At 63.3% G+C, this 12,844-nt stretch overlaps 1 protein-coding gene across 1 annotated transcript; it reads right to left on the bottom strand.

Annotated features, from left to right (window-relative positions):
* Positions 1 to 1,442: 1,442 nt before the first annotated feature.
* On the bottom strand, positions 1,443 to 11,847 carry AGXT (alanine--glyoxylate aminotransferase). Its single transcript, XM_081242251.1, has 11 exons — positions 11,521 to 11,847; positions 11,233 to 11,425; positions 9,854 to 9,918; positions 9,565 to 9,665; positions 8,375 to 8,445; positions 6,822 to 6,906; positions 4,942 to 5,037; positions 4,212 to 4,281; positions 2,794 to 2,889; positions 2,101 to 2,229; positions 1,443 to 1,839 (listed from the first exon to the last, which is right to left on the bottom strand). The coding sequence occupies exons 1-11, from the start codon at positions 11,749 to 11,751 to the stop codon at positions 1,732 to 1,734; spliced, it is 1,245 nt and encodes a 414-aa protein (XP_081098377.1). The 5' UTR covers positions 11,752 to 11,847; the 3' UTR covers positions 1,443 to 1,731.
* Positions 11,848 to 12,844: the final 997 nt, after the last annotated feature.

The following is a 12,844-nucleotide window of genomic DNA, read 5'->3' as shown; positions in this document are numbered from 1 at the left end:
AAGCTATTCTGAGGAAATAGACAAGATGACTAAAATTTATATGCAAATTCAAAAGATCTACGATAGGAAATACAATCCTTAAAAGGGAGAATGAAACTGGAGGACGCGCACTACTTGATTTCAAAGCTCTCTATAAAGGTGGTGTACTTAAGACAGTGTGGTGTGGACATAAGGGCGGATAGATTGAGCACCGAAAGGGAACAGAGGCAGCCGGATACCTGCACCTACGGTCAGCTGGCAAAGGGGGCATGTCAACTGGATGGGAAGGAAAGTCTATTTAACAAACATTGGAAAGACTGGGTATCAGTCTGGATAAAAATGAACCTTGCCCCCTTCTCGACTCCACGCACAAAATCAATGTGAGGTGGGTCATAAACCTCAACATAAAACCTGACACCACAAAGTTTCTAGAAGAAAACATGGGAACAGACCTTCAGGACCTCAAGGTAGGCAGAGGTTTCCTAGGGAGGATCCAAACAGCACAGACCATGAAAGAAACACACGAACAAATAGGCCTTTAAAAATGGGATTTCAGACCCTCCGGCCTCTTAGCTCCTGTGCTGATCACAACTACCCTGTGACAGTGTCTGGGTCACCCTATGAGTGCCATCTCTCCCAGCGGCTGTGAGCACCATGGGGCAGCGGGCCTTGGGTTTGCTCAGAGCTCCACCCCAGTGCCCAAAGCTGTGCCCAGCCCCCAGCTGGGTGAGCGATGGTGTGGAGCCAGGTGAGCCCCAGCCTTCCACAAAGACACAGGGCTGCACGGGGTGTGGGTGCCCATCTCGACCAGAGGGAGAAATGGCCTGCATCCTGGAGGTTCTTAGGACGGGTGAGGACCTGGAAGTGTGGACGTGGCTGTGACTATACCTGCAGCACACGCTGCTCTGGCCTGGCCTGACCCTTCCCAGGAAGGAGAGGTGAGGGAGCCTGGCACAGGCAGAGACCAGTGAGGGGCAGGGGCGAAGGGACAGGGGCTCAGGGGGAGGGGGCTGGGGGCTGGGGGAGGGGGCTGGGGGAGGGGGCTGGGGGCTGGGGGCTGGGGACTGCCCTCGGCTGCACATTTGAGGGCAGAGTGGCCCCTGGGCTGCAAACTTCCAGACGCTCGGCGCCTGCAGTGGCCTGCGTGCCCGTGGTGTGCCCTTGAGTCATCAGGGCTCAAGTCCTGGCTGTTTGCTCTTGGGCATCTTGGTGCCCTAGTCCCGCAACCCTGCGGGCCTTCCGTGGAGGTTATACGTGAGGATGTGTTTTGCAGGTTCAAGATCTGGGCCCAGAGTGTGCAGTGTCAGGGCCCCCGGCCCAGCTGACGGTCACACACCCCGTCCTCCAGCCCTGGGGAGGCCCAGGCGAGGATCCACTCCCCGAGTTCCCCGCAACAAAGGTGCAGTCAGGGAGCGGGGGGCCTTCCTGCCAGATTCCTCTGCAGCCCAGCCCCACACAGTGAGGACAGATGACCAGCTGCTTCTTTATTGAACATTCACAGGCCAGTGACCTATGGGGACGGCCGCTCACTGGGGAGGCGCTGAGGGTCCAGATGGCCCACATCCAGGAAGCTCCACTCGGAGGGGACGGGCCCCTGGGGGCGGGGGCAGCTGCCCGGCCCGGCCCCTCCCCCCTTCACCTGGGCTGGGTCAGCGGCTGTCCTGTCCCCGGGGCCTGTCCCCCTTGCAGAGTCTGTTTGCCCCTGGGCTCCCACCCCCAGTCGACTGAGTGAGCGTGGGACAGGCAGCCGGGTCACAACTTGTTCCGGGGGCAGCGCTGCAGGGCCTCCTGCAGGGCCCCGATCACGCGGTCCACGTTCTCCTGGGAGGCGTTACAGCCCAGCAGGCCGATCCGCAGCACCTAGGGCGGGAGCGGGGCACAGATGTCAGCCTCTGTCTGGGGCCGTGTCTGCTGTGACTGAGGTCAGGGCAGAGCCAGCTGGTGTCCCCCTGTGCAGGAGGAAGGGGGCAGGAGGGTACACTTGGCCTAGGTCACTCCCAGTACAGTCCCCGGGGTTCAGAGAAAGGTGTTCCCTTCCTGATGCCCTGCTGTCCTGGGTCCTCAGATGACCGCTGAGCTCGGCCTGGATCTGGGGCACTCAGAACAGCAGACCCCCCTTACCTTTCCCACCGAGGGCCCAAGGCCGCCCGTGATCTCGATGTTGAAGTGGTCCATGACGTAGCTGACAAGGTCTCTCCAGTCGTAGCCCGCAGGTGCGGCCACGGTGGTGACGGTGGGTAGTCGGATTGCCTGCAGGACAGGCCGGGCTCAGTCACCTCATGACATCACAGCCAGCTCCACCTGCCCTGGCCTGGCCAGCCCTGGCCGCAGGCTCCAAAGGGGTGGGCAGGGGTGCATATGGGGGACGGAGAAAGGGCCCCAGGAGAGTGAGGTCACCACCGCCCCAGGAGCCACACCCACCGGCTGGTGCTCAGGGCAGGGCTTCCAGCCCCCAGGGACCCCTCCCTGTGTCTGTTCTCTGACAGGCCATACGCTGGCTTATTCAGCTGACCCCCTACCCCCAGCCCCTCCAGGATGGTGTCTGGCTGGCATTCTGGAGGCCGATGGGCGTCCTCCAGCTCAGGGATCACCCATAACTATTCCAGGTGGAGAGGCTCTGGGGGAGGTGGAGGCATCCAACTCAATGTCCTAAGATCCGGAGGCCAGGAAACCGTGACAATGACGGGGACTGCCCCCCCATCCCCAGGACCGTCCCTGCCCCCACCAGAACTGCCATATCCATAAAGGGGGCTGGACAGGAGCTCACCCTCCCCCCACTGCCATCTGATGCCCTCTGCCCCTTGCCCTCCTCACCGGATCCTTCACGAAGAGCTGCAGGCCCAGCCCCTGCAGGCGCCTGTGCAGGTACTCTGAGGCCTCGCGGTGCTGCCGCCAGCTGGTCTCCAGGCCCTGGGTGGGGAGAGGGCAGTGGGGTGGGCAGGGTGGGCTGGGGACCCTCCTCGGTGGGCAGAGAGGGAGAAACCGGCTGGCATCAACCGGTGGGGGGCAACTTTGCCTGGGGGTGGGGCTCCTCTCCTGGCCTGGACCCTGAGCGCCTCGGGAGCCCCCTGGAGCTCCAGGTTCAGGGTCCTGACTCTGCCCCAGGGGCCGGGCCTGGGCTACCTCAGGGAGGTGGAAATGGTCTGGGTCTGGGAGGGGAATGTGGCGGCCCAGCCGGTTGTTGGATCCTCCAGGCCCCTGGGAGGGGTGGGGACGACCTGGCCAGAGGTGGGGGGCTGGCAGGGGGCAGAAAGGCTTCTGGGCTGCACGCTGTCTCCTGCCCTCCCAGCGGCTGTCCCTACTCCACGGGGGTCCAGCCTCTCCTGCCTGCACAGCTCACAGCCAGCCGTGGCCCAATCCCCCTCCCCCGCAAGCGTCAGCTCCCAGCCTCTCTCGGCTGCGCACGCCAGCCCAGTGCTGGCGACAACCCAGCCCATGGGACACCTCGAGCCCTGGGGCGGTGGTGACGTGAGTGGACGCAGAGGGCAAACGTGGCCAGCGCAGCACTGCAGCCTCGCTGGAGGCAGGCCTTGGCCCAGGTCTCTCCCGGCCTCTGGACCGGCAGCTGGCAGGGCCCCTGGGGGCCGTCCTGGGGCTGTGTTTCCTGGCCTGGGCCACACTTGGCCTCTTGGGTCCCGAGAGTGTGGACCTTGCACTGGGCCAAGGCACCACCCTGGTCGTGGTCACACCCAGCTGTCCCCACGTGGCTCCTGCCCACACCCTGGAGTGGGTAGTGGCTGAGGGCACAGCCTTCTGACGGTGGTCTCACTCCACGCCCCCTGCCCTCTGGCTCCACTTCTTGGCCGCCCGCATTCTCTTCCTCCCACCTGGGTCATCTGCTCAGCCAGGCCCGTGCTGAGCGCTTCACTAAGAACTGAGGGCTTGGAAGGGGGTCCACACCTGCCCTTTCGCTGCATCTACCCTCAGGACTCTGTCCTCTGGGGCCTCTACCCTCAGCTGGCAGCCGGCTCTCCCCCGCCGCCCCCCCGACGCCTGCCCAGAGCCTATCCCCCTCCCCACTCAGGGTTACTCTCCAGCAAGGCCCCCAGCACCTCTTCCTTCCTGCAGGCCCCTCAGCAAAACCACCAGAAGTTCTCCGAGTCTTAGCATGCTTCTCACCCCCTGCCCCCAGTCGGCTTGAGGGAATCTCGGGGCGGGGGCGCCCAGCGGCTCGCCAGCCTCAGCACCTGCCGGGCCCCAGCTCCAAGGCGCTCAGCTGCCCCTCCGCTCACCTGCTCTGCTAGATGGGCCAGGCTCTCTCTCAGGCTGTACAAGCTGATGACGGGGGTGGTGTGATGGTATCTGGAAGACAGGAGGGGGTGGCCAGGTCACTGGGCGGGGCCAGGGCAGTGACTGTGTCTCTCCCAGCCCCAGCTGGCCCAGGCTCTCTGACGACGGGTCGGCCCCCACCCAGGGGAGCACGGTCCAGCTTGGGGGCTACAGACCTGCAGTCAGATCTGGGGAGAGCCTGGCTCAGAGCAGGGCACTGGCCAGGCTGCGGGGAGAGGCTGACTGGGCTGGAGACCAGGCGCTGGCTCCCACCTGTGGCCCCGGTGCCCCGCTGTGCCCGCTGCATAGGGCACAGTTCCTGCTGTCCCTGTCTACGTGTGTCACGTAAGGGGCCTCGGGTTAAGGTCAAAGCCACCTCACAGAGAGCCCCCTGGCCCCCCACCGTCCCTCTGAGAGATGGGTAAAGCAAGGCCCAGGGTTGGGAAGATGTGTCAGGCCAGGTCCAAAGTGCCTGCAGATGTGCTGGGACTTCTGGGAGGGGAGGGCCCCATGGAAAGGGGGGTGGGGACCATGCCTGGGGGGCCTGGGAGGAATGGGGGGGACCCCGTTGGGGGCATTGAAGGCCTGGCACTGGTGAATCCTGGGGCTCCAGCTGGGGTGTGAGGGCATGAGGGTGGAGGCTCCCCATCCCTTAGCACTTCCCTCCCCGCCCAGCCCCGCCCCCTCTCTCACATCCTGGGCTTGTCGTCACAGCCCCAGAAGTTGGCCAGCCACTTGATGTCCAGGTAGAAGGAGAAGGGCTTGGTCTTCCGAGTGTAGATCTTATTTCTGGGGAGGAGAATCAGCCTGAATGCCCCCTGCCTCCCGTTGCTCAGAAGTGAGCCAGATGGGTGGGGCCCCCAGGACCCCTGTGTCTGTATTCAGGCCCCTGGGGCCCAGCTGTGCCTCTGCCTCGAGGGTGTGTGCCTGTCACTCGGGCCGGGCTGATTCCCATGGAATCACCCCAATTCATTGCTCAGGTCAGAGAAAGGGGGACCAGAGGGTCTGCTGCGTGGTGAGTTCAAACACATAAGAATGACAGGGGGGACCCTATATGAGGAAAGCGTCCTGGGAACTTGTTGGAAAACCTGGAAAATTTGAAGAATGCACTAAGTGTGGAGTCTCCAGACTGCTGTTCTAACCTACAGGCCTGGACTTGAGCTGCAACATTTCCAGGCTCCAGGCAGCCCCATTCACTGCAGACTGGCCCCACGATCCCAGCTGGCAGGAGCCCTTTCCTTAATACCTATCCTTGTTTGCCACTGCTCCGCCCGAATTCAATGGTTTTTATACACAGGCAGAACCCTCAGTTTGTCTCAAGTCTGAAGTCAAGGGCCTCTCTGTTCAGTCCTCCAGTTACCTGGCTGGTCCCTGTGCTAAATGTATACCTAATGGATAAAGGCACATAGTTATATCACCCCTGAGATTTTCTCTAATTGTTTGATATATGGTACAACATTTATTGCACACTTCCCTTATCTGTCCATTTATCTTTGTTTCAAAAATCTGAACATAGGGTCAGCATATACTTATGCTCAGTGTTTAATGGTGAAATTTAAACGTAATTAAAATAAAAATTGTACACCCGTAAGAAAATGACAGAGGGGAGACTGAGGCTGGGGGTCTAAAGATGAGGCCTCACCTCTCCTAGAAGCAAGTGCAGCCTTGGGGAAGAAACTGTGAAGCTGGGGTCTGCCAGAGGGGCCTCTGGGGCAGCCTGGGAAGAGCCGCGTCCCCGGGCCAGGTAACGCCAGGCTACCCTGGCAGGCCTCTCCTCCCCACCCGGCCCGTCCTGTTCTCTCCTTTCCTTCCCCCTGCTCTCCCCAACCCCTGCACCCTCGTGGGCTCCTCTGCCCTCAGGTCCCAGGCGATGCTGGCTGATCTTGAAACGTTAAATACAGGTGTTCTCCAACAGCTCCAGGTGGACGTGAACAGACCGGGGCCGCAGTCTGACCTCCGGACTCAGACCCAGATGCCTCATTGACCTGCCTCCAGGCCTCTCAGACTGCACACACCCACAGAGAACTCCAGATCTCACCTCACATCCTCTCTGTTCCGTCACCTGGGTGCAGCTCACGGTAACGGCCTGCTGGGGCCGGTCTTCAATCCCCTCCCCCAGCCCACCCAGGCCTGGTTCAGGGTCTGGACACCGGGGACATGGGGGCTGTTGAGGCTGCAGCGGGTGAAGGGGGTCTGTGCCTAGCCCGGGGAGCAGCTCTTGCATCGGCTCCTGGATGCTGAGCCAGGGTGGGGGCAGCAGCGGGCTGGCACTGCCCCCCATCCTTGGCTTGAGGCCAGGGACCTGCTGTAACGCTGGGCCCTGCAGCCCATACACAAGCCCCGGGGCCACGAGGAGCACCTTCTGGAGGCCAGCCTGGCCAGGCCACTCGGCCACACGCATGGCCCTCAGGGAGCCCAGAGAATGGGTTCACCTGTCCAGGGCGGGCACCTGTCCAGGCTAGGGGGAGAGTATGGCCTGAGGAGCCGTCCCCTCCCCTGCTCTGTCCCTCCCTCCTCGGGGCCATCTGGCCTTGCTGCCCGTCCAGCCCTGGCTGGGGGCGGGGCTCACTCACTTGGCCTTGTCACTGAAGGAGATGAGCGAGGTGCCTGCAGGGGCGTTCAGGACTTTCTGGGAGCCCGAGTATAAGACATCGATGCCTGTGGAGGGGAGGGGCGCGTGCTCAGGGGCCGAGCCCCACGTGGGGAAGGGGTCATGGGGGGCTGCCCAGCCGAGGTCCTGAGAGTCCAGCAGAAGTTGCGGGAACCTGGGACCCACCATGCAACTGGTGTCGGAAATGGGAGGGACAGTGTTGGAGGACTAGACCCTTACCCTGTGGTGTCTGACGCTATTGCAGGTGGGCTGAGCTAACTGGAGGGCACCCCGTTAGCATCTGCTTGGTGTGGAAAACCCACACATCTGGGGTCAAGCACTGGGAGAGAGTGGGGGGCGGCGGAGGGTGGAGCAGCAAACGGGTTTTTCCTTCACATCTTGCAGTGCCCGTCCCCTGGGCTCCCACGCAGCCTGAGGGGAGTTTCAAATTATGGGACAGCAGCAGCGGGCGGTGGTCAAGCCCAAAGCTGGGAGGACAAAGGACCAGGGTTCAAATCCAAGCCCTGCACCCGTCTCTGACTCCCTGAGGCTGGGGACCCGAGGGAACTGCGTGCCCAGGTGCACGGACGGGTGCACCCGGAATGTTCTTTACAGTTCATTCCTAAAGCCTAAAACTGGGCGGACCCAAAGTTCTCCCGAGAGGAAAGGGGTGAAGTGGGTGTTTTCACACAAGCGATGAATACTCAAGAGCAGCAACACGAGGGACCCTTGTTGGCATTAGGTTGATGTCTGCTGACCCACAAGGTCCCGTGGAGGCCGGGATGGGGCAGTGAAGGCCAGAGGTCCTGAGCCTGGCCCTGCTGCTCCGCGGCCTGGGCCTCAGGCTGGAGCCTCCTTGCCCGGCTTCTCCCTCCACGGCGGGGGCGGCCAGCCTGGAGGCCCAGGGTGGGCATCCCGGGGACAGCACTGCCCCCCTGCTCCCATCCCCAGGGCCCACTTTCAGAGCAGCGGTTTGGGGTCAGCCCAGAAGGCTCCCCCTTCAGCACTGGATCCCACGGAGCAGAGTGATCTGCAGAGCGAGAAGCGGGCCAGGCCAAGTGGGGCGGGCAGCGTGGACGCAGCACCACCCGGAGTGGATCCAAGCTTTCCTCCCTGAGGAGATGCTGGGCCTGGAAGGCTTCCCCGGGCTGGCCTGCAGGTGACAATGTCAGCAGTGCTCCCGGCGTGTGACACGCGTTAGGGGGGGTCTCCGCCCTGATCAGCAGGGGCCCTGGCACTGCCCCCACCCCTCCTCCAAGGCTCTGAGTGCCTCTCCAAATGCCTCCCCTGGAGGGTCCCTTCCTCCCGCCTGCCCCCCGGTCCCGGCCCAATGGCCCAGCAGAAACACGGGGTGTGGTCAGTTTATGGAGCGTGTCCTGCCCCGTGAGGAGCTGGAGCTTCTCCCACGCCTTGTGGAGACCAGCGCCTAATCCGGTGTGCGGCTGACGCACACGCAGGCCCTGGCCCAGGACACCTCCCAGCCAGGGCTTCTGATGCTTCGGGCCACCGGTGGCTGGGCAGGGGGCACTCCCTTACCCTGCTGGTCCATGTAGATGGGGACCCCGCCCAGGGATGCCACCGAGTCCACCAGCAGCAGGCACTGGTACCTGGGGGGAGGGGCGGCAGAGAGCAGGAGGGGCTTCAGACTCTGTCCTGGGGTGGGGTTTCTGGAGGGGCCTTAAGAGCCTTTAGAAGGGCCACCGGGGAAGCAGGGGGAGTCTCCCACCTCCCACAGGGTGCCTCGTCCGGGGCTCTCAGCCCCCCGGGACCAGCTCTGTGTCTGCACCAGGGTGAGCCCCCAGCACGGCGGGCATCACCCTGGGGGCCCCAGGTGGCCGGACGCAGGTACTTGTGAGGCCAGCCAGGCAGTCTGTGTCCTGGGGGCTGGCTGGGTGCTCTGACTGCTCAGGCTCAAGGGCCATGTGGGGTCTAGGGGCCAGCCTAGCACAAGGCTGCATCTCTTCTGCTGACAGCCCACAGGGCAGAAGTACAGAGCATGGGGAGGACAGAGTCCAGAAACAGCCTGAGCTGAAAACTGTGACTTTCCTCCACCTTCACATTTTCTTTAAAAAAGGCACAGAGAGTATCCCACGCGGACCTATGGGAGTCATAGCCCAGGTGACAGCTGTGAGCTCGATTCACTGGACAAGACTCCAGGTGGCAGGCAGTCCTGGCTGGGCTGTGCCCAGTGGGCCCGAGGCCCCCGTGGAGGATGGCAGCCCTGCCGGGGTGACCCTGCCTGTCGTTGGAGCTTCTCTCCTTCCATCCTGTGGTCAGCTGTCCAGAGCACGACTGCTGGTCCTGGGAGGGAATCCCACCTGACCCCACCCAAGGCCCTGGGCAGCCCGTGCAGGGGCGGGGCAACCTGGCGGAAGGCAGTGGAGGACGGCGCTGCTTTGGGGCTCTGGGACCTCGGGGCAAGGGGGGCAGGCCCTGGCACCAAGGCTGCAGGGTCAGCTTGAGCCCTCCCTAGTCATGGGGCCAGGAAGGCAGTGGTGCTGGGGGGACACCTGACCCTGCTCTCAGATGGGAGGGTCCATCCAGCCTCGGCCCAGGGCCAGGAGGACCCCCGAGGACCTGCACCCCCATCACACGGCAGAGGCTGGGAGGACCGGCCGGCAGCCCACCACACTCCCACCCCGTCCTCAGACTGGGTCTGAGCTGTGCTTGGCTCTGCCCGCAGCACTGCCACCCTGGAACAGGCCCACCGGAGGGGACAGGCTCACCTGTGGCAGAGCTCCCCATAGCCATCGAGGGGCTGCAGCACGCCACTGGATGACTCCCCCTGGGTCAGGAACAGCAGCACGGGCTTGTGCTGGGCCAGGGCCTGAGAGCACAGAGGTTACAGCCGTGGGCAGAGCCAGTGCGGGGAAGGGGCCTCCGCCCGGTGGGCCCCCGCCCACATTCCCTCCCCAGGGACAGTGCAGATCTGGGCAGCAGGAGCTGGACACCCCTCAACCACTCCTGCCCCACCAGCTGACCGGCCCCCTCCCCGGGCCGGCGCACCCCCCGTACCTCCTCCACCTCCTGCAGCGTGAAGTGGCCTCCAGGATCCTTGATCATGGGGTGTACGCGGGCTCCTGGGGGCAGAGTGAGAGGTGAGCAGCCCCCGCACACTGGGGGGAGTCAGTGCTGGGGACAGAGGCCGCGCTGAGCAGGTGGGCCCTGTGAGGGCCGCCCACGCCTGCCCCCAGCCGCTGCTGGAGGGGGAAGGTGGAGTGTGCTCAGTGAATCCAGGTTCCGGGGTGCCGTGAATGAGAGCGAGTCCCTCAGCTCCACTGTCCCCTCCCCAGCCCACCTTCCCTGAGCCCAGCCAGGCCGGGGCATCCCGGTCCTTTGCAGCCCTCTCCACACAGGAAGTCGAGAAGCATCTGTGCAGGGCTGAGCAGACGGGTGCTTCCCAGCAGAGGGTGGCTTCAGAGGGGCTGTGCATTTGACGGATGTCTGGGTGAAGGACTGAGTGGGTGCGGGGAGCAGCAGCAGGCTTTGCCCCCTCTGGGGCCTCGGGGTTGCAGGGAGGCCGGCGCTTGTCCTGCTCTGTCTCTGGAGGCCCTGCGCCCCCGTGCACAGCAGGCGCCCAGTGTCATGTGCAGGAGGCAGGGAGGCCCTAGGATCCTCCGAGCCTCAGGGGCCTGAGGTGTGTGGTGGAGGCAGGGGAGGGGCTTGCCCAGGCCAGGAGGGTGGCCGAGGTCCGCTCAGGGTCCTGGACCCTGCCGACCCGGGCTCCCCTTGAAAACCAGCATGTGCACTGGAGGGGCCCCGGTGAGGGGTCAGGATGCCCTCGGGCTGTCGGGGTTGTCCATTAACCTGGACCGAGTGTGGCCATGTGTGGAGCTGACCAGGCAGGGGCTCCGTGATGTTTCCAAACCCGCGGTCAATCATTAAACCCAATGCACCCTCGGGCTTTCGACTTCTGTCTCTCCCGTTAGTAAATTTTACTCTGGAAGTGGAAACCCTGTCCATACCTCCGTATTTGGAAGCTCTAGAAACAGAGCTGTTTCTGAGATTTTGAGGGGGGGATGTCAGCTTCTGAAACCTTGTCCTGTGACAGAGTGGAGGTGGCCCCTGGGGACCTCAGACAGCTGCGGGGATGCTCTGGGTTCGTGCTGAGACCAGAGGAGTCCCTGCAGTGCCGTCCCCACCACGGGCTCCGGAAATAGCTGTTCCCCAAACTCCAGGAGATCAGGGGGATAGGGGCTCCTTGAGCATCCCGACGCCCACTTCGAGGAGACAGCGGGCTGGCAGGCAGGTGAAGGGCCTCCAAGGGGGATAAGTGCTCAGGGCCCGAGGTTGGGACCTGGAGAGGGGGGCTTCCAGGCTTCGTGCCGGAGGAGGGAGGCCTTTGGAGAAGGAAGGAGTGAAGGGCCGGACCCCACGCCCACACCGTCTCTTACCGATGCGCCCCCCGATGTCCTGGGCCCGCTGCCCCCAGACGCCGTTGACCCCGACCAGGAAGGAGTCCCCCGGCTCCAGGAGGTTGAACAGGGCGGCCTCCAGTGCGCAGTGCCCCGAGCCACTGATGGCCAGCGTGAGGGGGTTCCGGGTCTGGAACACGTACTGGATGCCTTGCTTTATCTCGTCCATGATCTGGGGGCAGTGGACATGCAGGTCACCGCCTCCCCTACTCCCACCCCAGGGAGGAGGCCACTCAGGGCACTGACCGCTGTGTCTCAGTGGCCTACCTGGAACATCTCCTCGTGCATGTGTCCTATTGTCTGCCGCCCCCCAGCCGCCATGACGCGGGGGGTCAGGTTAGAGGGGCCGGGCCCCAGAAGAAGCCGGCTGGGGAGGGATAGGGGCTTACTCAGGGCTTCTGGGGGGGCCACCAGCAGTGGGTGGGAGGCCATGGTCCTCACCCAACCTGCCGCTTTGTGCCCCAGGGCCGCACTGGCCGCGGTCAGTGCCCGGAACATTTCCCAGCAGGCCCTGCACTGGACGACAGGCACCGGAGGACGCGGGGGTGTCCAGGAGGCGAGCCTGGTCGATGGGCTTCTGTTGCACCTGCTGCCTTTTGCTGTGTCGTTGTTACCAGGCCGTTATCAATGTTCGTCCTGCACGTGAAGGCTTGGCAGCAGGGGTGTTGAACCCTCGGTGGGAGAGGAGGAGCCAGCAAAGTCCAGTCAGTGAAAAACAGGTCTTGGCAAGCTGCCCTCTGCTCGCCAGCCGCCCCTCCCGCTCTGTCCCCGAAGGATGCCCAGCCTGGTACACCTGGCTGGGCTCAGGGGGTCCCAGCGTTTTTCTTATGGGACCAGAGCGCCAACATTTCAGACTTGGCAGACCTACAGGCTGTGTTAAAACTACTCAGCCCTGCTGTGGGGGTGAGAAGGTGGTTACAAGGGTGTGGCTGTGTGCTAATAAAACTTTATTTACAAAAGAAGCCGTGGGCCAGATTTGGCCCAGGGCCACAGTTTGCTGACTCTGGCTTAGCGCCTGGAAAGACTCACTTTAGAAAATATATGCTCCACGTGTATAAACACACATATGCACACACTGAGGACATGTCCATTCTTGATCCTTTTGTAATAAGTATTTCCTCTGCCTGTCTACACCTGAGGGCCCCGATGATTGGTCTCCACACACGTAACCAAGGGGTGCTCACCGGGGAGCCTCCACAGCTTCTGAGTCAGCACGTGGGTCGAATAAGTGCAACCAAGACTCCCTGCAGGAGGAGCCAGGCCCAGCCCAGGGCGGCAGCCCAGCAGAGCCGCTGGCGTCCCGGGACATCGAAGGGGCCCTGTGTTGTAGGTGACCAGGCCAGGGAGGCACTGGACTGGATGCTCTCTGAGTAGCTCTTGCTTCTGACAGCTCTCAAGGGGCCGGGTTGGAGCTTGCCAGGACTTCCCGTCTTGTGTTTAGGGATCTGACGCCTGGGCCTCAGTAACCAGGGAGGCGTCCGGGCTTCCACGGAGCCTCCGTGGTCGACAAGCGCCTGCACACGACCTCTCCCATGGGGACTTGCCCCTCAGCTCAGCAGAGCCCCTGCATTCAGCACTCGTTGCTTGGGCT

Source organism: Mesoplodon bidens (genome assembly GCF_964165515.1).
Source record: "Mesoplodon bidens genome assembly, chromosome: 8".
In the NCBI taxonomy this organism is placed as follows: domain Eukaryota; kingdom Metazoa; phylum Chordata; class Mammalia; order Artiodactyla; family Ziphiidae; genus Mesoplodon; species Mesoplodon bidens.
Note: the sequence above shows the minus strand (reverse complement) of the source record. Positions and strands in the feature narration are given on the sequence as shown.